This window comes from Acanthopagrus latus, chromosome 20 (genome assembly GCF_904848185.1).
Source record: "Acanthopagrus latus isolate v.2019 chromosome 20, fAcaLat1.1, whole genome shotgun sequence".
Lineage (NCBI taxonomy): Eukaryota > Metazoa > Chordata > Actinopteri > Spariformes > Sparidae > Acanthopagrus > Acanthopagrus latus.
The window spans coordinates 18,817,148-18,841,833 of NC_051058.1; the positions used below are offsets into that span (position 1 = coordinate 18,817,148).

At 42.3% G+C, this 24,686-nt stretch overlaps 1 protein-coding gene and 1 long non-coding RNA gene across 3 annotated transcripts; one reads left to right on the top strand and one right to left on the bottom strand.

Annotated features, from left to right (window-relative positions):
- Positions 1–438: 438 nt before the first annotated feature.
- On the bottom strand, positions 439–13,330 carry LOC119010333 (protein FAM171A2). Of its 2 annotated transcripts, none has more exons than XM_037082404.1 (8): positions 12,984–13,330; positions 8,760–8,987; positions 8,379–8,471; positions 7,744–7,902; positions 6,273–6,452; positions 6,071–6,184; positions 5,336–5,483; positions 439–5,174 (listed from the first exon to the last, which is right to left on the bottom strand). In XM_037082404.1, exons 1-8 carry the CDS (start codon positions 13,306–13,308, stop codon positions 3,683–3,685), a joined length of 2,739 nt encoding a protein of 912 aa, XP_036938299.1. In that variant the 5' UTR covers positions 13,309–13,330; the 3' UTR covers positions 439–3,682. The 2 variants fall into 2 exon arrangements, with proteins under 2 accessions (XP_036938299.1, XP_036938300.1); XM_037082405.1 differs by having other exon boundaries at positions 5,357–5,483; positions 12,984–13,328.
- Positions 13,331–18,989: 5,659 nt separating this feature from the next.
- Positions 18,990–23,626, top strand: LOC119010081. The gene is made up of 2 exons (XR_005071896.1): positions 18,990–19,050; positions 23,460–23,626. It is a non-coding gene; the product is annotated as an uncharacterized LOC119010081 (long non-coding RNA).
- Positions 23,627–24,686: the final 1,060 nt, after the last annotated feature.

Genomic DNA, 24,686 nt, shown 5'->3' on the forward strand with positions numbered 1-24,686 from the left:
TATGTAAATTTATTTTTTGTTTTTTGTTTGCCTGATGAGCTTTCTAAAATGCTGCCAAAGAATGTAAAAGGCTCTCCACATGTTGATATATGGATTTCAAAAATTGATTTAATACCACAAACAGATACCTGTTGGTTGAGAAAGACTGAAAAATTAAACCCAGCGGCCTCATATTGATTATATGAAAGACAAACCTCTGAACTCAATTGACTTTTCCTTTGTTTACCTCTATTGTTCTGATGTAATCATTCTTTATTATGGTGCAAAGTCTTATGAAAAATACTTTGATTTATCTTGTTGTAAACGTGCCTCAGAATATGAACAGTAAAATGTCTCATCAGTTATGTTCAGCTGTTTAATGTATATTTAAATGTTTGTTTTGTCTTTACTTTGCTCTTCAGCTGTTCTGCATGTCAAAATAAAATCACAGACGCCGGCTGACCGTGGGAACAAATTTATTTCTAGTTTGTCTCATGTACAGAAAGAATCAATTTACAGTTTACAAACAACTGACCAGGTTTAATGAAGCAAATGATTTACTGCACAGGATGAAGGCCTACAGGTCAATCCTCCCTCGCCTTCAAAGATCCAACAGAGCGATTCACGTGTCCGATCAGGGGGGTTTTCGGTTCCCGTGTAAATACTCTGCCGTCCAAACACAAGTTCACAAAATCTACCGAGAAAACAGATTTTTCTGAAACAAAAACAAGCAAGGAAAGCCACGATTGCACAACTCAATAATTCCATATCTGGTCCAAAAAAAGAACGTACATTTACAGCAGAGGACGCGACAGTTCAGCAGGAATCGCTTCACTCTTTCGGTTACATCACATTATCAGATAAGAGCTGTAGGCGACCGACGCGGGCTTATGAACAGCAAGCAAAATGGTGGAAAGGACCAACAAGTCAGCATGATATTTGTACAGCCTTCGAGATTTTCACTTCGTAATCAACTCTGCGAAAAGAAAACAGGAAACATTAACCTCTTCAGGTTTTTCCTAAACGTTCACGAATCTGCGAGATGATGTAATTAAGTTCACAGTTGTGGATGCGTCAGAGGCAGTGGTGATGCTAGTAACAGCGTGAGCGTGTTGGTCAGTATGTTATCGTTGTAAACATTTACGACCGGAAGTGAATGTTGTTAGAACTGGATCAAGGGAAAGAAAGAAAGAAAGAAAAAAAAAAAAAGTCAGTGTATCTTCGTAATAACCAAGTTCATTTGGCAACACAACTCGATGCGTCGGCGCATCACAACATTGTGCCAAAACATCCCGGAATCGTTTTCAAAAAAAGGTTTTTCGTTTTTAAAAACACCCTATTCTACATGTTACATGCACGTCGTATACACATAAAATCTCATATAGTTCATCATACCATTTACAAGTTTGGTGAAAAAGAGGATAGATACAAGAAATCAAGATATTCAAGGACGTCACAGCCGCAAGAAAAAGTTGTCCGGTTTGGCAGGCATGCTCCCCAGAGTGACGCGTGTCGCTGTTACCACGGTGCAGTGTGCTTATCAGTGCCCGCCGACGTCGGCAGCTCAGTTTAGGTGGCGATTAACTGCATGTTAAAAAGGGACCTGCATGCCTATCACTCGATCCTACGTGAAAGAAGGCACTTACAGGAGAGGAGTGGTACAGGCCCTGTCTACAAACAACCCTCACTAGATCTCAGTATCAAACAGGAAGTCTTCAAGTAAAGTGATGATCTGTTCAGACTTTTTCTTGGCGATTGGCTGAGTCGTCTACGCAGGAGCCCGAAGAACTGTGTGGGGGAGGGGCGGGGCGTTTTGGTGCCTTCGGTTTTTATTTCATACATTCATGTTGTATGCATGCAACCTATCTTTACCAAATGGTCTTTCAAACGTCTGGGAATCTATTTACACAACTTTTGTCGGCCGACAACAGGAGAAAGGCAGAAATGCGAAAATTTTGGCAGAAGTGTAGATCACTGATGACAGGAAGGATGACAGAGAGACGGAAAGGAACAGTTCGCCTAAAAATGGGAAGTCAGTCATTGTCTCCTCACTCAAATGCTGATCAGAAATCAGGTCAAGTTTTGTAGTCCATAAAACATTTCAGCAGCTTCACAGCAAAACTGTGTGGCATCTTTCTCCTGAACAACTGAAGTGGATGGAAACTTGTTTTACTTAAAAAAACAAAAAACAAATAAAAGAACCAAACACGAACTGATTCTGGAGTCATCCAAGTCTCATAAAAGCCCTGAGATCCAAAATTGATGTTAAAACAGGTTATTTATATCATCCAGCCATTTCATCTCCGGGAGGTTTAAGATCCCAAACTGATCTGAAGAGACGTTATTTGACAGCCTTTTTTTAAAGGTGAAAGCTTCACTGTAGCTGCTAAGCTTAAAGCACGTCAGCAGATGGGCACACAAGCTCGACCGCGCCTCAATGGTGTTTTTCATCTTTTCAAGTTAATTTGGGTTCTTGGGTGTAATCCAAGTCTCTGAAAGTCCCCAGATCCCAAATTAATTTGAGTACATTATTTACACCCTCAACATGCTGGCGAGTTTGTGCAGCCACTTCAGACAAGGTGCTGATGCTGAGGATTTTATCTTAGCAGCTATATCATTATTTCTGATGTCCATCTTAGAAAGACGCTCCTCAATACTGCAGAACCTGCCTGAGATCAATCAGATTTTAAAGTTTTCTTCAGTATCAAAGTGATTCAGTGGGAGTTGTCTGCACATCTATGGGTACACCGCAAACCGGAACAGCTAATAGCTAATTCAGCATGAAAATCATTTCTTTCTCAAGTCTCCAGTTACTTCAGTTGTTTGCGAGAACGCTGCAACACTGTTTCGCTGTGAGGCTCCTGAAATGTTTAGTGAACAACGAAACTCCACCTTCCCATCAGCATGTGAGTAGTTCATGACTTCATGAGTCATGAGTTCATGAGTTTGTGGCTGAACTGCTCCTTTAAAGACGATGCTCCACATTTCAAATCATTACTATCTGAATAAGTAATTTGAACACATGAACACAGTACAGGAGGAAGAGGAAATCAAGTACATCCCTGAAGGAGCAAAAATGCAAGTCGCACGTCGGACTTTAAAGATTGCATGATCCGTTCACAGGGGCTCAAGAAAAATGTATACGTTTCCTACATATTCAAGCATTGAGAAGCTGTTTCCCTCAAAATAAACTTATCCTACTTACAGTTTAGGGAGGGGAGTAGTCACAGGCGCACATTTTATACCATCAAGTGTCCGAGGACGGAAATCTAACCCACCTAAACATCCATCAATCCCTTAAAAAACTTTTCAAATACTTGGTAAGTATCAATCAACATTATCAAATTATTAGTAAGTGCTTCGTTCTTATATTTTGCTCTATAAAATGGCTATTTCCACAGTCAGTATATGCAATGGCTCAGACGATGGTTCAGTGATGTGATAAGGTGACAGAATTCACAATAAACTGGATCAGTACAGATAGATCATCTCAGTGGAAAAGCAGTAAGATTAACCGACAGTGAGACTACGAGAGCAATCAAAGTGCAACGCCACCTCACCAGGAACACAAAGGTCAAAGGTCAAAGGTCAAACAACAACCTGAAAGTGGACCAGTGAAGCTCGGTTGTGCTTATTGTGAAAACATCACTCAGATTCCCCTCTAAAGAGATCGTTCAGAGGTCCAGCGCTCAGTCCGAACAGCTCACTTCCTGGGGTGGAAGACCATCAGAGGCCTGTCTTCGATTTTCTGCCAGGGGCTCTTCTTGTTCTCGTCTTTGTCGTCGGGATCGTCCTCGGGGCTCGTCATGGAGTCGCGCCGGTTCTCGCTGTTGCTGCTGCGGCTGCTGTTCACCCGGCTGCGTCCTCTCCTGGGGATGGTGGACCCTCGGGAGGACGGACCTTCGTCGAGGAGAGGGGTGAGGGAGTTCTCCTCAGGCGAGACCGGGCGTCCCTCGCTGCTGCTCGGCTCGCTGTGGTCGGGGTAGGCCAGCTTGGAGTAACTCTTCCCGCCGCCGCTAACGCCATGGCCCTTCCGTCCTCCCGTCCCCCAGCGGTCGTCTTTCCCCTTCCTGTTGATCGCTGACTTGCGTTCTTGAGACTCCAGAGGTGGTTCCAGGTTGATGTCTCGGGCAGAGCTGCTGGAAACACTTAAGAAAGGGCCGCCGCCACCGCCGCCGCCACTGAGATCATTCCCAACATCTATGTAAGAGTGGCGCACATGGGCGTTATTGCGTCCATCCAGAGAGATGAACCACGCCCTCGGGTGCTGTTTGACCCCCAACTCCAGCAGCTTCTTTTCCGTCAGCGCCTGCAGCTCGCCGTTCATCTGAGCCATGGTGGAGTCGTTAAACAGCACCGGGATGGTCACCGGTCCGCCGGAGGAGTCGGACGCCCAGCTCGGGTCCTCGGAGTCGTCACCTTGGGATCCGCCCTGCTGCTGCTGGCCTTGTTTCTGAAGGTGGTGGTGGTGATGCTGCTGGCCTCCTCCCATCTGTGCGCCGTCTTTGTCTTGATCCTTCCCGTCCTTTCCGTCTTTACCAGAAAACTCGGAGGGCAGGCGCATGTAGTGGGCCGGGATGACGAGGGTTGGCACCATGCTGCGGTACATGTTCTCCTTCATCTGGTCGATGGAGCTGCAGAAGATGATCTGACCCGGCTGGGTGTTGAGGGACGTGGGTCTGGCGAGGCTGTCTGCAGCTGCGGCCGAATATTCAGGCGGTTTGTCCGACTGGCTTGGCACGTATCCTTGGAAGCGAGGTGGCGACGGGGGATCGGAGGAGTATCCTCGATTGTCGTTGGCGTTGTGGTGTCGGTGATACTCAGACTCCTTGCCCTCCATGGGGCTGTAGCTCCGGTTGTAGTCTTCGTGCAGCAGCGGGTTGTCCAGGTTGTTGGTCTCGGTGGCTCGCGTCACCTTCATGGGGAAGCTTTCACCTCGCTGAGGCCCTGACGCATTTTTTCCCTTCGCGTGCCGCAGCATGTGAGCCGGAACGTGCTTGGTTAAGTCCTCTCTCGAGCTCTGGTAGTCTCGAGACGGGGACATGTCAGATTTGTCGTTGGAGGTGCCGGACTCAACATGGCCGCCACAGATCAGATTCAGGCGTGATGTGGATGTACCCTGGTCTCTCTTGGCTCCGTTCAGATTGGCCGAGTGGGGTTTCCCTTGCTGTCGACGAGGCTTTAAACACTTCCGCCTGAAACACAAACAGACACCGAAGGTCAGAAATTAAAGAAGTGCTCGTCATCATGCCTGGGGATTACAAGCAGAGTCCGATCTAATGAGAGCCTAAAATTAATCCCGCAGTCACGTCAGGTTGTTTCATTTTTGCTGTTGATAGAAACCTAAAAGTGAGACCTGCGTCTACGCTCCCCACACCTGCAGTAGTAGAGCAGCACACAGAGCAGGATGAGCACCAGCAGGGCCAGCGAGCCCAGGATGGAGAGCAGGAACAGGGTGTGGTAGGTGGTGATGTCCCTCAAACCGGGATGAGACAGACCCAGTCCTGCAAGACAAATCAGGAAGATGTCCAAAAATCACTCGGTATACTGTATATTCTGGGTTCTTGCACTTTTAATATATCAGTACATAAAATATCAGATACTTTAAGACCTTTACTCTAGAATTATTACGAGAGGCGACTTATACAAGATATCTTTACTTTTATAAATTTGTGAGTTTTGCAATAAAGCCTAAATGATCCCAACATTATTTGTTGCTCGAGCTCACTGATGTGCTTATATAGTTTGGGGACGATAAAGGAGCCATACGGCACTAACACTTGTCAGTAGATACATTTATTATATGTTTCTAGGTGGGAAATAATCACGTTTTTATCTTTATGTAATTTAACTTCTGTCAGGGGAGGAAAAGCATAAATGTGATGCTTTTTAAGTGCCTCAATGTGCTGATTTAATTTGCTATGATGAATTTATGCAACAGCACCTGGCCTTCAGCAGCACACAGAGCATTACGTCACTTCCCCCTCTGGGAGATCGACAGGAACATCAGCTGGTTCAGCAGCAACACTGCTGATGGAAAACAGCTCCGACAGCAGAGCCGAGCTGAGGGGGGTGAGATGAGTTCAAGTACCTGATGATGAAGGGAAGGCAGCCAGCCAGTATCCCATCTGAGGAACCACCACGTTCCACACAAACTGAGGCCCGTCCTTCTTGATGTAGCCCGTCCCGTTCCTCACCCACAGCCCTGCAGACACACGTTACGTTACGTTAAGAGCTCTCATCATGATTTATAGCCTCGTGTCAGCCGAGTATGATCTCTGTGTTTCCCTCACCCGTCTTAGGCTGATACAGCCAAGCGGGAACGCTCGTGGCCATCCTGTTTCGGGTGTCGGACGGCAGCGGCACAGAGATGTGGATCGGATCTGAGACCTGGATCGCGCTGCCATCTTTGTCGAAGAGCTGAATGCTGACCACGGCCAGAGCTGTCAGGTCGGTCCACCCGGTTTCTGCACCTGGAGAGAGAAGAGTCACAGTCGTCAGCTTCAACGGGAATTTTACACATCATTCGATATGCTGGAATAATCGAAGAGATAACGGAGGTTTTATTTGAGGCTGATTGATTGAGTCCCTTGTTTCCTCTTTCACACTCAGTATTTCACTCCATGGTGAGCAGTACATTCAGATATCTGACACTCAATCGTTTAATCAAATGTTGTAATGCAATTACAGCAGAGACGCACCCAAGTCGGCTAAACATCAGTATCAGCTGACATCCACTTTGTTGACAGCTACAAATAAGACGACACTGACTGATAGCTGCGGCCGATGATTTTATCTGATGTGTCAGTTTGGTGGCGGCAGATTCATGATCTGCTGGCTTGTCACATCCCTGCTGACAGTTTTTTTTAGGCTGTAACTCCTGAATATACTCATCATCGACATCAACAAAGAGAGTAGCAGGTCAATTTATTCGTTTTTTTAGAGGAAGATTTCTTTGTTTCTTTGTCAAAAAAGAGGGAATTAACAACAAAAAACAACCAACAAAAGAAAAAAATGATTGCAAAATTGCCGTTTTTTTAATTGTAAATAACTTTTCTTAATTAATCTTGTGACAAATATGAAAACTTCATCAGTCTATTCTTTATTCCTCTGGTTTCTTTGTGACCGGTCCGGCTTTTCTCTTTTGTTCTAGTGTTGACGGATGTGTGTGTTGCTTTTACTGGATTTGTGTTTGTTTATTCACACTCTGTCTGTTCGTTTTTTTAGTACATTGTTAATAAAATTACAGTGTTTAAAAAACATTTAAAAAAATTAAACATCTGTATCGGCCCAGAATTGTTTGTTAAGTCTCTGCATGGAATTGGTTTCTAACAGCCAATATTGAAGTGAGAGAACAAACAAATCTGTTGGCAACATATTTGTTGATGTTTATAATTTCTACGTTATCATGTTTTTGACGAGGATCCCTTAAATTTGGATACCTGAGAGCTGTAACAGAAAATGTGATGAAACAACATCATTTAACTAAATTATGACACATGACAAAATGACGCCTGTAGAGTGTGTATAGTAAAAAATGTATTTCATTAGAAAAAACCCTCAGTGTCCAGTTTATTATGTGGCCAACGCCTTGCTTTAACTAATACAAAAGTGCTGCAGTAAATCGACTCTTTATGAAGGTTATAGTGTTCAGTTTGTGTTGAAAGTGTTTCAAAGAGCTGCTGATTCAACTCAGGTATTCTCTAAACATCGACTATGCAGCCATGTTCCGGCCACACAGTGACTTCTGAGACGGACACCGACCTGAGCTGTTGGTCTCTTGGCCCAGGAGGAACGGGAAGCCTCCGACCTCGTACTGAGTCCTGGCTGTGGTCAGCGCGGCGGACAGCGCCGTGTAGTTGGAGTTGGACGGCAGCTGGAGGGACTTCCTCTGGAGCTGCACCAGCGGCTGATTACGAGCTCCTGGGAAAAAGAAAAAAAAAAAAACATTCAGTCACGCCTCCGGATCTGTGAACCCTACAAACACCTCACGCGTCTTGAAAAAAAGGTGTAGGTATGCCAGCGTCTCACGGAGATGAGGAGGAGGCTGCGATTGAGCTGTTTTTGTGAAAACTACAACAAAGTGCTGCAGCTGTTGCCATGGCGACAGCAGCAGCAAATAACACGGGGTCGTGTTAATGTGAGGCGGAGAGGAGAGAGGGGTGTGAACGCCTCCTCACCCCCTGCTGGAGACAGACTAAATTAAGACGTGGCGACAAAACGACGGTCGGAGGGTCAGACGGACTCACGAGTGACAAACGAGACTGTCACACCTAAAAAAGTCTGAATCATAAACATCGCTCTGATTCATAGTTACTGTTGCTGTTAATCTTTTAATAAATTCAACATGTGGCAGGAGAAGTGAGCGTGCACGTCTTATTATCGAAGTGTTTCTTTACCTGGAGATCCGGACAGCACCTGCAGGACGTCGTCGTACAGGATGAGAGTTCCTGGCCTCTGGACCAGCAGGTACAGGCTCACTGACGCGTACACTGAAGAAACACAGAGACGCTAAAATTAACACAACAAAATGATTCATTTGTCTAAAATCAAATGAGGTCTCTGCCTGAACAAACAGCACTGAGGCGATGAGCTCGATGATTGTGACTCAAACTGAAACATCCCCCTGCAGCTACAGTCACAACAATCCCAGTTTAAAGGTGTAACATTCACTGACAGTCGGACATTTAATATCCAACCTTACCACATCCTGAGTGAATGTTCATGTAACACCTGAGATGCAGACAGATTCATGATCAGAATCAGTTTTCTTGACTCACAGGGGATGCGACTCGAGTGCCAGGGCACCGAGTTGGTGACGTAGTCTTGTTTGGAGGCCGTGATGATGACCCATGTTCCCGTGCGGTACAGGAAGCTGACCCTCAGGACGCCATCGCCACCGGCCCGGCTCGACGCCAACACGGTCTGATTGCCGTGGACTTCCACCTGAGCGCCGGCCAACGGAGACAGGTCGCTGTTGTCGAACACCTGGACTTTAATTTGCACCTCTGCGAGAACAAAAAAGGGGGGAGAAAGCCGTCAGAGGGTTCAGCAGAGAGATGAAACTACCGATCGATTCGAGCAATGACAGAAAATTAATCAGCGAAAATGGAAACAAGCTGATTTACTTCTGGAACCTCATTGTGTCTGTTTTTATATCTCTTTAAATTGACTTTATTCAGGTTTTAGGCTGCTGGTCTGACAGAACAAGCAATATGAAAAACGATTAACGATTTAAACCAAGAACTAATCAACAGATACTTAGATGAGGTTCACTCTTAGGTTACAAAACTAATTATTATTTCAAATATAGATAATTGTTACGTCTGAAAAGTGTAACATCTTGGGAATATGCAGCAGTTTACATCCTCACAGTGCATCTTTGTAAATGCCACGTGTGAATCCAACTCCAGCTCTCTTTTTCCCTGATGTCATAGATTTCTTGCTCCACTCAAGAGCAGAGGTTTATCATTCTGCTGGTCTGCAGTCAGATTATACTGACGCATTAACGCAGTAATCACACTTGAGTGTGGCTCAATTTATGAAATCATCCTTGGCAGCCTAATAAGGTCAACAACATGCAGACAACAGTGTTACGATGATCTGGAATAAAAGCAGGTCCACATCACTGTTCTGTCTAAAAGTGCACATTAAAAACTATATATTATCATCTGTTAGTGTTGTAAAATATACAGTATTTTTGATACATATCGATTCAGACTGTGCCGTTTTCTGCTACTAGCAAAAAAAAAAGGGTTGTTCTGTGTAGATATGACCACGTCAAACAGGACATTGACTAACTTCCTGTTGTTTTCCTGTATTCACGTGTCCCTCTCCCCTCACATCTCTCCCTGAACTTCATCTGAAGACGCATCACTTCCAGTCGTGTTGGATTATTGTGATGATGATGATGATACTTGTAGTCATCGCAGACACACCCATCACAAATCCACCGCGTGGCCCTTCCTGCCCTCCATCCTCCCGTGTTTTTTTTTTTCAGCCCCAGAACATTTTGTTTCTCATCTCGCCTCTTGGACGCTGTGGATGTGGGTCATGCTGGGGATGTTTCCATGGATACGCGCTGACTCTCCAAAAAAGCTGGCCGCCTCGCTCAGCTCAGCTCAGCTCAGCTCAGCTCGGCTCGGCTCAGCTCGGCTCGGCTCAGCTCCCTGCAGCACCACGAGCTGCCGTCCTCTAAAAACCCTCCAGGCCTCGAGTGACAAACCCACAACTTCTCACTGACAGCACTAATGGCTGCATGAGCATGTATGTGTGTGTGTGTGTGTGCAGTGTGTGTGTGTGTGTGGTGTGTTCGTGTCCATTGTATGCGTGTAAATGCTTTCAGCCATTACCATAATTGGTCCAATAAAGGCTCCCTTGTGTGTGTGTGGAGAGGATTTCCTCCATCTGTGGATCTCTGTAGCTTGAAGCGGCTCCATTGACACAAACACTGAGAGTCACAGTGTCACATCAAGAGTCTGGGAATGTTCACTCACTCCAAGGGCTTCAATATCAGTTCAGCTGAGATTCAGTGGAGTGTTCACCCTCTTAAAACTCAGAGTAACCACTTCTCTGGGCTGAGATGGATCTGCGCAGCCTAAATTCAGACTGTCGGAGGGAGGAAACTGGTATTTTGTGAGGATTTTGTCTTTTGGATAGCAAGTTTTGCCATTTTCTTTAATGATAAACATTGTTTAAACATTGTTTCCTTCTACATGTCATCACTGGCCCTCAAGAACTGAAGACTTTTCGGGGGGAAATATCATTATTATGGTTACTGGTTTTGTGGAAATTATCAGCTATTCATCAAGAAAGAAAAGAAAAGAGTGAAAAGTTGCCCCACAGGGTGTAGGGTACAATTACCACCAGGTGTAGGGTACAATTACTCCACCAGGTGTAGGGTACAATTACTCCACCAGGTGTAGGGTACAATTACTCCACCAGGTGTAGGGTACAATTACTCCACCAGGTGTAGGGTACAATTACTCCACCAGGTGTAGGGTACAATACACCCTGTGGATACACCAGGAATTTACATCAGGTGCACGTGGTACAGTACCAAATGTTTTTGTAAAGGTAACCAGAATGGTTGTAGATCTAATTTGACTGACTGATCAATCAGTCAATCAATCAAGTAAATTGTATTAACGTGGCCCAGAATCACAAATCACAACTGACCTCGTGTGGCTCTACAATCTGCTCGGGATACAGATTATTAATCAGCTCTGAAACACAACATGTCCTCCACATCCTGCGGCTGTGCTGATTTCTTTAATGCTAATTGCTTGTTGAGAATTACTGCAGGTCAGCCGAAGTGCTGATCTGTTCCAAAAACACACCTGAGGTATCAATTCACCGACAATTTAATCAGTCAGGCAGCAGCTGGGGAGCAAAATCAATTCCAATTTAAACTGAATTAGGTTCTAAAATCACAGCTTAAAAAAAAACTGCTTCGCTCCGCTCGAGGTGGAAGAACTGTTAAGCCGACCAGTCGATGCGATGTCGTCTGTTTAAAGCCAAAGATTTATGCTTCGACAGATTTTGTGGTGTTGATGGGTGGAGATCATCCTGCTGAACGGAACGTGTAAGCATCATAAACTTGTGTTGGACAGAGAGATTATATTCGATTATAAATTCCAACAGTCTTTTTGTTGAGGGAAACAGCGCAACGCTAACCTCCAGGCTAGCCTATGAAAACCACTGATGTTGTAGGGATGGTGGTTGATTATCGCGGGCCGATATATATCAATTATCGGTGTCTATCGGGTTTTCTGACGGATTGACGATAAAATAAACACATTTAAAAAGGTGCTACGTTGGTTCTGACGCAGCGAACGTCATGTCAGCAACAATATCTGATTGCTAGCATGTCACAATTAACAGTCTATAAACACTGAATAATCTGAATCTGAAAAACTAGTAACTAAATGTTTCAAATAAATGGAGGACATATATATCTGACAGATTCATTATCGGCACAATAATGGAGCATTTACATTGTCGGTTGTCGGACACAGCACGAGGGAAACGTGTTTAGTTTAACCATAAAATCTTGCTAGTTTTCTTACTGCATCTTAGTCGTTCTCACACTCAGGTGTGCATGACAAAAGCATGAAACTGTTGGTTTCTATTATCGGTATCAGCTGACAGAGTCAGGTGATTATCGGTTATCGTATCGGCTGAAAAAAATCCATATTCATCCCTAACTTCCTAAAAATAACATCGACACCGTCTCCAAACATCGCTCGTCGCTCAGGCTTTGTCCTGTTGAGCAGTTTAACCCTCAACACATCCTATAATAACAACCGCTGATGCGCTTTGTGTGTTTTAAAGCCTGCAAGTTAAAAAAAAATGGAACATTTCCTTTGTGAAACACTGGAGTAAAAGTACTTAGTTACATCCGGCCCAGTAGAGCCGTGCAGCTCAGAATAGCCTGAAGCATGAATAATGCACAGTAATTACATAATGTCCTTCAAAAAGAAGAACAGCACAATATAAACAGGCTGCAGCTGCCTGTCACACAGCAGAAGGTGGTTTGTTCTGATCCCAAAAGATCCCAAAACAAGAATGTGATCAAGTGTGTGTGTTGATCACATCCCTGGTCTCTTGTCATTATCAAGGCCTGATCGCAGCCTGACATCACAGCAGACTGTATGATTTCAGAGGCCTGACTCTTTCTCTCTCTCTCTCTCTCTCTCCACTGATCTGAGCACAATAACACAGCGTGGCCCTGCGCGCGTGCTCTCACCTCGCGGACATTAAACGCATCTATATGATCGGATCCGCCATCAGGACGCAGCTCTGTCCAAAAAAAAAAAACCAGGAGCGCTGCGCTCATCGACTGCTTTGGTCGACAAAAGCCATAAAAAAAAAAAAAAAATGTTGCAACCACTCCCATCTCTGCTCATTGTGCTGCTGCTGCTGCTGCTGCTGCATCCCCCCCTCCACCCTCCACTCCTCCACCCTCCTCCTCCCTCCTTGTAATCTTGTATGGCGACGCTTACCCACTGCTCCCTGATCTGGAAGAGATTTGGCCAGCGCCTCCCAAACCGCGCAGACCGACCCGAGCAGGAGCAAACGACAGATGTAGTCGGCGGGCATCCTGGCGGCTACATGTCTAGTCGCAGCTCGGCGGCCATGTATCCATGAGATCCGTCCACACACACACTCACACACACACACACACCTCCTCCACCCCTCAAAAGAAAAAGCAGGGCCGTCAGAGAGCTGCTCACCGCCGCGCGTACAGAGCTCGAGATGCCGGGCTGAGAATGGAGGAGATGCTGCTGCTGCTGCCGAGTCTGTGTGTGTTCGTGTGTGTGTGTTCATATGTGTGTGTGTGTGTCGCCTTGTTTTTATTGTCTGAGGGTCTGAGAGGAAAAAGAGTCCGAGGTTTCCCTCTGCTGACAGACAGAGGAACTGCATGGTACACACACACACACACACACACACACACACACACACACACACACACACACACACACACACGTATATATACGTAGTAATCTACAGAGTAACAAGTAACTTAGTTGATCAAATAAATATAGTGAAGTAAAAAGTATATTTATCTACAAACTGTGAAGAATCGAAAACAAATGGAAGAAAATTACAAACACAGAAAGGCACCAAAAAGTCATTCTTGTGTTAAAATAACAATATTGTGTTAAAATGTTACTTTGGTACAAGCAAATTTTTATTTTATCTATTTTGTCACAAGAAAAGGTTTGCACATAAAGCTCCAGACGTCACAATGTGAACTGAACCCACAGTATTTTATCGACTTGTCACAATATCTTTATACTCTTAATATTTTTGATTTGACTGTGAGGCTGGAAAACAAATAAATTAGTGAATTCTTTCCAGTGTGGAGCTTTGATTGAGAAAACATGAAGACTTTATATGTGGAAAGATCAAAACTAACAGACACATTTAACATCTAATGGAATGAATTACCTCTACAACACTAATTTATTGATTCAGAATCGGACTCCAGACTCCTCAGTGTTTCTAAAATCCTGTCCTCTGTCTGCACTCGAGTTATTTCCACTTCACAGGCCAGTCGGACATATTCTACTTTTCACTCTGCATGCATCAGACAGACAATAGTTACTTTACAGTTTCTTATTTTACACACAGATGCAAAAAAATGCTTCACATTATGACACAACGTCCCAACATTATGTTAAGAGTTCAAATCAGCTCCAACTCAAATAGCTACAACATTAAAACTCAGTGTAAACTATCAGTAACTGTGATCCAGTGTTCAATACTCAGACCCAGTGTTTAATAATATTACAAGTGACATTCAGCATCAAGGCGTCTTCTGCAGTTTTGCCTTTCATTTTATTCTATTAAATTATCTTGGAGACAAAGTAAAGTATGTATGAATTACTTTATGTACTGTCAGTAACTGGTAGTTAAGTTTATAATAAAGTAAACATTTAGGATGCTGATTATATATTCTGTTTGTAATCTGCAAAGTAATTAGTGTCACTAGTCGTTGAAAGTAGCATAAAATACACATTCCTCTAACTTGTATGTAGAATACTTACTTAAATGTCCTAAATCACTGGTTGTAATCCAATACAACCTGCATGATGAGTACATTTACTTTTACTAGTTTAAGTGCATGTTTCTTATAATATTTCTGTATTTTGGCCAAAATGAAGCAGATGGAGTGTTTTTTTTAATGATGGTATTGATATTTTTTTTACCACTCATATATCAAGATGATCTTCATTAATCTGAAAAAAGGTGATATGATATAATATATTATCTCGGTTTGTATAGACAGAAGTTCCTTGTTGGTGTTTTGGAGGCTGAAGAACTGAAGCAGCTCACTCAAAGATTGTTTGTGGATCAAACCTCCCACTGTGGTCTGTTTCTCACATTAGAGCTGGAACCTGTCTTAGAGCTGCTGGACTCCACGATGGTTTTTCCATCGATCCAGGTTTCTCTCTGCCCACTTTCATCGCTCCACGGCAGCAGCTTGTCGTCATATTTATCATTTTTATTATTTAATTAAAAATTCATACCGCACAAGGATTTCAGTCCTGGCAACGTAGTGAGGTATTTGTGGATTTATTGTTTTTTTTTTTTGTGATCTCAGCTTTCTGGTATTTTAAATTTATTACAGAGTGGCTCTGATTCAGTTTTTCAGATTTAGTTCTTAACTTAAAGTAATAAAACATCTTCCTCAACTCAGATTCAAAGAAACTGGAGGGCAGGAATAAACACAAAGTGGCCTATACACTAATCTGTAACCATTTAAACACACATATTTCACATTTATCCAAATATACATTCAGTTTTTAATGAAACAGGATGCAGTTTTAAACAAATATGAACATTTTAGCTACACTAGCAGCGGGCTGTGGGGTTAACAACGTCAGCAATGCCCTCTGACTGTTCATGAAACGCTAACATGTTGTCGACATTTGTGTTTTCTAGTGGAATGACTCAGGCCATGTCCACACAGACCAACAAAATCTTTTTTGTCCTCCATCTTCCTTGGCATCCTTTTAAGAATATTTGGGTCCAAACGGATGCATTGTAAACAACTCAACATGCTGTAGTTCATATCCCCTATTGGTGGCACTTGAAATTCACCAAATACAGAGAACAAGAGATGGAGCATGCACATAAAGCTTGCATGATGTATACAAACAGACAGAGTCAATAGCGTCATCGATATGCAAAGTATGCAGATTGTCTGTCCAAACGAGAATGCAAGGGTGGCGTTTTTTGATTTTTTTTTCACCCTGAGACTGTGTTTGTTAATGTTTTACAGGTATAATGGTTAAACTGAACAGAATGTCATTCATTTTGCAGGTATTTGGTGATAATCTGAAATATCAGTCGAATAAATATCTTCAGAAGGTCAACAAGGTTATGGATTATTCTTCTGAGGACCAGGAATGTCAGTAGAAAACTGTATGACGATCCATTTGAGCGCTGTTGTTGTAACAGCATGTCACTGTCGTTTAAAGAGTCACGCTGCTGCCACGACTAAAACAATTTGACCCCCGCTGAGTGTAATCTCATGCGCACCAGGTGGACAGGTAAGTCAGGAAATGCAACCAAATATGTAGCCTGAACCTTCGCAATGTTTATGAGAGACATGACACGAGATAATTGAACCATCAAATCAAGTCTGACAGCTTTGTAAAAACTGACGCGACAAAGTCAAAGCGGGGTCAGACACACGCTCCTCCATTACCTTCAGGTCATTCTGAGTAAAACTAATTAGCCCTCTATAGCTTTCTTATCTTTTAAATGTCTTTTTAATGGCTTCATAAAGAAAATGAGTTTTCGAAATTAGCCAGCTGCTGTTTGGAACATATTAAAGTAGATTAGAACTGCCACTGGCAGACGAACACAGATATACAGATACAGACTGTTTGAACACATTATGAAAGTGATGCCTGTGCAGGCCCAGTTCTAGGCATGGGCCCCCCAAACGCTTCAACTGCCCCACCAAACCGACCCCATTCCGAAAATAAAGTATACTCAAATATATAGTATTGTAATTTATTCCCATAAATGCTGCTCAGAGTAATCACAGTCCACGGCCCCTCTGACAACCGAGCCGGGTCTCTGTCTAGAGATGCCACCTGTCCCGTTTTTTAACAGAATTTTCTCTTTTTTCAACAGCTCCACAACAAACATAACATGATAAGATATTAGAAACATTTTCTTATTTATGACTGATCAGAATATCATGTCACTGACCTCACAACAGCATAATCAATACACATTAATAAATGTACAAAATGAACAATATCTAACAAAAGGTAAGAAATAGATTCTTACATACTGGGCCACCAGTACATACACAACATGCACTAGTGCCCCGCCCCTTTCTGTGACATCATCCCCATGAAGTCATCATTCACATTTAATTTAATTCCTTCTATGGTAAAAGTACAAAACAGAAATCAATAACACTTGAGCTGAGGTGTCCAAATTACCTGAATGCACCCAATTACAATATTAAAGTAGTTTTGGATTAATAACAAATGAAAACCAGAGAAATTAAATATCTATATCTATATCTATCTATCTATCTATCTATCTATCTATCTATCTATCTATCTATATATATATATATATATATATATATATATATATATATATATATATATATATATAAAGTAGCTTTTTGTGTATCCTGTTAACAAGTGTTTATCTGTGTTTGTTCAATTAATTTTTATCTTAAAATTTGACAAGAGAGGTTACAGTAAATATGATGCAGCTGAGTTTCTCTGGCAGGGACTCGAACTCAGGATAAAAAGCAGATTCTCTGAACACAGAACTCCTATTCTACCAACAGAGCTAATTAAATTTGAGGGGCTGGAACTCTCTGGTTGAGATGAGGTAAAATAAATCCAGCCCACAGGTTTTCTGACTAATCCATGTGGTGAGCGCCAAAAGGGGCGGTCTCACTCGTTTCCCGCGTGAAATTAGGGCATTTCCCTCCAAAAAGTTATATGTGTATATATTTACTTGACTGATCTTCACTCTGGTCTCTTCTCTGAGGATGCGAACATGGTGAGTAAACTGTTCTGTACAAATCTGCTTTGTGTGTCCAGTTACCTGCTCAGTACAGGTGTATTGTTTCTGTGTGGGAGGTGTACAGATAGTTAATACTTATTAATCTCAGGTAATAAGCCCAAGTGATGTTCCTTCACATATCAGAGGCTCCACATAGTAACTACCTTCATGTTGCTCAGCCCAGTATGTGCGGGTTAAAATGGAGCCAGCCTCCCTGTCGGTGAGATTTGTTTCTACCTCAAATGTTTCTGAAATAACTCTGAACAGAAACTGAAGACGTTTCATTTAACTGTTCAGCGATGAGATAAATTCGGCTGGAACATAATCCTTTGTTTACAGCCAGTTAAATCCGTGATGGACGTTATGTTTTGCTCCGTGCGCCAAACTCCATTGTGATTTTGGTCGTTTTTACCTCTGCCATGTTAATTACATGAATAATGCACAGTTAACCAAACTCTGGTCACTATATATAAACAAGAAGGTAGTTTCGGTAAAGTCGGCATGAAGTATTGTTTAATTTATTTGTTATCTAGGACAGCATGAGAGCTGTTTAGCTAATGTTACACAGGTCAGTGTGAGTGGTAATGCTATGTTAGCTAGCTGACTTTAAAGTTGTTGCAGATGCACTGCAGGTTTGGAAACACGTTAGCAGCGGCTCAGCTGCCTTTACTAACGGACACAGACACTATAACGAGCTTATGAAGACGTCTGAGTCATTTAATCGTCGTGTTTTTACAGACTGGTTTGCCTGTTAGCTAACATGTGTGTCTGTTGGAGAGTGTTAGCTTGAAGGCATTATCCTGCTGTGTGATGTTAACTTGTTAAAACTAGCATCTTTACAGCTGAATATCTGAGTACAGCACAGTTAGCTAACAGGCTCCAGGTGTTGTGTTTATAATGTCTCAGTATGTTAGTATGTCAGCCTCTAGATGGTTATTTTGAGCAGCTAAAGTAGTTTATACACACAATATGCAGCCTCATTGTAGCTGCACAGAATGTATTCAGTGTGTTTGTCTCAGTTCTGGTTTAATGTGTTATTAAAATCACTGCACTGACTCCCTGTCTTTCAAAAGATAGACTTTAAAATCATATTGCTCATCTATAAAGCGCTATATGTTTTTGTAGGATTTAATACATATGGTTTACTTTTGGTTTACCTTTAAAAAACACACTTATTAAATCAGATTATAGCAGATTTTATAGTGCAGAGTGATGTGAAACTCCTGAAGTGATGCACATGGTTACAGACTGCGGTATCATTCTTTATTATGAAATGATGATCCTGTAAGAAATCCCCTTTTGCTGGATGTGTCTGTAATCCGATTACATCTTCTTTTTTACTGCTATAATCAGAATATATATATTAAACACACACATATGCATATAGTCATCATGTTATACTAAAGTTCTTCCTCCTCTCTCCAGGTGAACAGTGGGACTTGTCTTCAGCTTCAGGTGGAGCAGCTCTGACCTGTATGTTGATCAGCACCGGAGAGGAGAGACACCTGGTCCAACAAGGTCAGTGCAGTGTAGGTGCAAAAGTTAAAGGCAGAAAGTGTGAGATTTGTCAGTTGCTGTTCATTAATACTCTAGGATCAGTAAATGATTCTAGAGGGTAGTCGAGTCTCATCCACAGGTCGTTGAATACCGACAGTTTGTTTAATCATATTTTATTTAACGTGTATATCTACACTGTTCAGCCACAGCATTAAAACAATTGACAAGTGAAGTGAACATTGATCATCTTGTTACAATCAAATGTTCTGCTGGGAAACTTTGACTTCTGTCATTTCTGTGGATCCTCTTTGACAAACACCAGTCACCCAAACACCGTTCAGAGCAACTGCACCCCCTCATGGCAAAGATCCCAAGGTGTCAATCTGGCCTCCTCATTGTCCAGATCTCAGTTTAGTTGAGCATCTGTTGGATGCGCCAGAACCAACTCCCATCCATGTTGGGGCCCCCATGGATTGTTCTTGGCTCTGACTGCATCCAGTGGAAGCTCAGCTGGATTGAGATCTGGGGAATCTGGAGGTCTGGTTGACACCTTGAGCTCTTTCCCACGTTCCTCAGGTCATTCCTGAGCAGGGGGGGCACTGCCACCAAGGAGTGCTGCTGCCATGAGGGGGTGCACTTGGTCTGCATCTGTGTTTGGGTGACTGGTGTCTGTCAAAGAGACATCCACATGAATGCTAGGAGTCATGGCTTCACAGCCGAACATGGCGTTGGAACATTATGATCCATGTTATTCATTTCACCTGTCACTGGTTCTAATGATGTGTCTCTCAGTGTGTACACATGTTAAATACTTTATGAATTAGATCAAATAAATGCGTTTAGGCACTGTAACCAGACTTGTTTATATTTCCCCTCAGGAAAACAAAACCTGTTTAAATGACTTCCTCTTCCTTTGAACCCTGTGGGTTTTGAGCTAAGACTTATACATTTTAAATGGACAGCTTCATTTATGATTGATTCAACTTTAACATAAGCCTCGGCCTATTCGACCAGCAGGCCACTAATAAGGATCATATTAAGTTTCTGACATGAAGCTGTGTGGTAGTGAAGTTTTTGGTTTAGAAGCGGTTCTTGTGGTCTCATTCATGGTAGAGGTGCAGCAAACTGAGCTTCAAACACCAGCAGAATGACCGGAGACATGTTAATTTCTGTCAGCCTGTGTAAGATTTTCCTTGAGCAGTTGTTAGTTTGTTTATGTCCTTCTGAGTGTATAAACTATGATGAGCAGAGCCTGGTGTTAACATTGGCGTTCTTATTTTTGGTAGAAGTGCAAGGACGTTAGAGCTACAACACCAGCAGAATGACCGGAAACATGTTAATTTCTGTCAGCCTGTGTAAGGTTTTGCTTGAGCAGTTGTTAGTTTGTCTATGTCCATCTGAGCGTATAAACTATGATGAGCAGAGCCTGGTGTTAGTATTGGGGTTCTTATTTGTGGTAGAAGTGCAAGGAAGTTAGAGCTACAACACCAGCAGAACTGAACGGAGACGTGTTGTTTTGGAGGCCTCGTAGTATAGTATAGACAGTAATACAGTTGTTAGTGGTCTGCCAGGCAAACCTGGTGTTATTGTAATTTATAGTTTAACTTGACCGGACTTCAACTATCTTCAATGGCAAATGCCCGAGTGCAGTCCGTCGGAGCTGTAAGCAGTGGTTTCCATGAATGGCAGTAGTCAGGCCTTTGGTCAGCCGCTGGTATTGGTAATAGCGTATCTTACGAGCCCTTGTGCGATCCCGCCAACTTACAGGTCCCTCATGTTCAGACACCTATGGTATGGTAGAAGCGTGCACAAAGTGTGCGTGTTTAGCTTGGGCCTCGGCCTGGCTAGGGACATGCTCAGGGCCACGGTAGAAGCTAGCCTGACGCCACTATAGCGGCTTGGATCTCTGCCCTCATCTGTCCATGACGATTCCCCTCGCGAGTTCAGTGTGTATGGGCGCGATGCCTTTGCTTGAAGATAATGTTGAACTCTGTGATAAAACAAAATGCTAAAAAAAAAAAAAAATGCAGGAATTCAATTTCTTGCAACTTTGTGTAACAGCATCCTGCTTGACAACACCAAGCAGAGAACATTACAAAGCTGTTACAGGGCCCTCGGCCTCACCGCCCAGCAGACCACTAATAACAATCCGATTGTGTTGTGGTGATGTTTTTTGTTTGGAAGCAGTTGTTGTAGTTATGTTCATGGTGGAATTTCAGCAATCTGATAGTTACAAACAGCTAGAGCGGTTGTTAGCTTGTCTGCCTTCTTCTGAGTGTATTGAGGGTTTGTTTTCAGTTCAGGTTCGTCTCTACTCGAGCGCACAAACATGCTTTCAGAGAGTGCTCGATCAGCTTTATGAAGCCTTTGAAGTTGTTGTTTTGCTGGAGAAACATCGCGGTATAAAGCTTTTCAGGCTAACAGTGTTAGCTAAACAATGTTGACGCACTAAGCTACAACAACCAGTTAACCGCGTAGAGTTCTAGGCACAAAAGTTCAGTAGCAGCAATCCAGTTGTTAAGTGTTCTGCCAGGCAAACCTGGTTATCAAGCTTGTGTGAACTGACCAATCAGAGCAGACTTAGGCCCCGCCTCAAAACCCACAGGATTCAAGGAGTGTTTTTACAGCTACTGGATATAAAAAAATATATATCTTGAAAGAAAATGTATATGAAAATACAAGTCTTCTCACTTTTAACAACTCGACTCTCTGTGAGTCCTGTTAATAGCCCACAAAGTGCGTTATTTGACGACTTGAGAATGAGACTCAAAAATCAGCTGACTTTCTACAGAATTGCTTTATGAGTAAACTGACCCACCCAATCAATCAACTGAGTAATAACTGTCCTCCATATGCAGCACACTGGCTCTCAACTTTCTGCTTTTAATGCTGGATAACTTAATCTATAATAATACATCATGTTTGATCAGTATATTTAATATTGTTTTTATGAATCTGCAAAGTAACTAGTAACTAAGTAACTGTTAGACAAAGTGTAGTGAAAGTATGAATAATATAGTTAAAAACTCAATGCAAAATATGAAAAGTGTTTAACATGTATATCTCCACTGTTCAGCCACAGCATTAAAACAGCTGACAAGTGAAGTGAGCATTGATCATCTTGTTACAATCAAATGTTCTGCTGGGAAACTTTGACTTCTGTCATTTCTGTGGATCCTCTTTGACAAACACAGCCACCCAAACACCGTTCAGACCAACTACGCCCCCCCATGGCAAAGAACCCAAGGTGTCAATCTGGCCTCCTCATTGTCCAGATCCCACTTCAGTTGAGCATCTGTTGGATGCGCCAGAACCAACTGCCATCCATGTTGGGGCCCCCATGGATTGTTCTTGGCTCTGACTGCATCCAGTGGAAGCTCAGTTGGATTGAGATCTGGGGAATCTGGAGGTCAGGTTGACACCTTGAGCTCTTTCCCACATTCCTCAGGTCATTCCTGAGCAGGGGGGGCACTGCCACCAAGGAGTGCTGCTGCCATGAGGGGGTGTACTTGGTCTGCATCTGTGTTTGGGTGACTGGTGTCTGTCAAAGATGCATCCTCATGAATGCTAGGAGTCATGGCTTCACAACCGAACATGGCGTTGGAACATTATGATCCATGTTATTCATTTCACCTGCCACTGGTTCTAATGATGTGACTCTCAGTGTGTACACATGTTAAATACTTTATGAATTAGATCAAATAAATGCATTTAGGCACTGTAACCAGACTTATTTATGGTTCCTCTCAGTAAAACAAAACCTGTAAATGTTCAGATTTACTTCCGAATTAAATTAAATTAAAACTTCATGTAAATAGATTATGAAAAGTGATTTCAGGTTAAATACAACTGAGTTAGAGACTCAAACCTCCACAAGGAGACTCAAAGCTCATCAAAAATAGACCCAGGTCTCTTTATGGAGGACAAACAACTACCACAAAAACAAAACCTCGACACACAAACAACCTCTAAAAACAATTAAAACCTGCACAGACACAAAAAACCTCTAAAAACAAACACACAAAACCCCTAAAACAAACAAAAACCTCTAAAAACAAACACATAAAACCCCTAAAACAAACAAAAACCTCTTAAAACAAACACACAAAATCCCTAAAACAAACAAAAACCTCTAAAAACAAACACACAAAACCACTAAAACAAACAAAAACCTCTAAAAACAAACACACAAAACCCCTAAAACAAACAAAAACCTCTAAACACAAACACACAAAACCTCTAAAAACAACACAAAACCCTCTAAAATCAAACACACAGAACCTCTAAAATCAAACACACAAAACCTCTAAAAACAAACACACAAAACCTCTAAAAACAACACAAAAACCTCTAAAAACAAACATAAAACAACAAGAAAACCTCCACAAAGAGACATCAAACTACCACTGCTCTTCTTTCTCTTCCTGCAGGTGACGGACGAGTCGCCGCAGGACGTGAAGCAGGAAAACTGAGGATCCGTCTCCTGGTGAAACTCCTTCAGGTCCTGCAGTTTGTTGACTCTGGTTTCACCTGTTGACAGTGAGCACTGTTGTCTTTGCTGGATATTTACATAATAAAACCTTTTTTTTGAATTACACTCTATTGTGTTTTTTTATAGATTTTTAAAGCACGTGTTGAGTCTTTTGATGGAGACCAACGTCTCCTCTCAGTGGCATTTTCAAAGAGCAGGGCTTCCATTACCTTCATTATCTATTCCTATTCTGGGAATGACTGATTTAGAAACCATGTGTTGTTTAATGTCTGAGTAAGTTAACCTCTCTCCATCTCTTATCACATGAATGAAGCTAACAGCAGCTCAGTGAGAGGTTTATAATGTTTTACCAGCAGCTGATATGAAATATACCTGAAGTGCTGTCTGTGATATCACCAAGCAGACAGATAAATGGTCATTTTGAGCAGCTACAGTAGTTTATATGATCATTATGTAGCCTCGTTGTTGTCTGCACTTTAAAATCATATCACTGGTCTGTAAAGCACTAAATGTTCTCAGGACTGAACACATTTGGTTTACTTGTACGGGGATCGGGAGGGTAATTTAAAATGTTTGTTCTGATACAGTTCCTTATTTAAAAGTAGTCAGTAATGTAATTTAAGTAAAACTGTCTGCTCATCATATTCATATTCATTCTGCCTTTCAGATGCTGTTTTAACGTCTTAATGTTTTAGTTTTGGTTACTTTCTATGTCTCTGAATGGATCGCTGAATGAGGCTTTATTTGACTGAAAGTTTTTACATCTCAACCTTTAGATCGCTACACCTTGTTTTAAACCAAGTACTTGTTAATATAAAATAGAAAACAGGACCTGAAATAAATCCAAAAGGCCTCTTAGTCAGGATAGTTCACAGGCTCCTCAGCTGCACCAGTAATGGTCAGATTTTTCTCTGAATGTTTTTTTTTCCCACTCTCACTTCCCCTGTTTGTTTTCAGCTAATTCAGTCCGAGCCTAAATATGCTCTCTGAACTTTAAATATTAATGTTTATGTTTTTAATGTGATCACAGAAAAGTAAAAAAGTGTGTGTGCGGCTTGTGGTTTTACTCTATAAACAATTTGAACTTATAGAAACAATATGGTCCTCGCACAGATAGTGCTCAGGCTCTAATAATACAAAAAAGTTAATGAAAGTCTGTCAAGAA

What these genes read in the sequence shown, in the direction of transcription:
- LOC119010333 (XM_037082404.1), bottom strand. Translation starts at nt 13,308, where the DNA reads ATGAACACACACACACGAACACACACAGACTCGGCAGCAGCAGCAGCA. An exon ending in TCCAGATCAGGGAGCAGTGG is followed by an intron (nt 8,988 to 12,983) that starts GTAAGCGTCGCC and finishes TTGTTCTCGCAG; the next exon opens with AGGTGCAAATTAAAGTCCAG. An exon ending in GCACTCGAGTCGCATCCCCT is followed by an intron (nt 8,472 to 8,759) that starts GTGAGTCAAGAA and finishes GTGTTTCTTCAG; the next exon opens with TGTACGCGTCAGTGAGCCTG.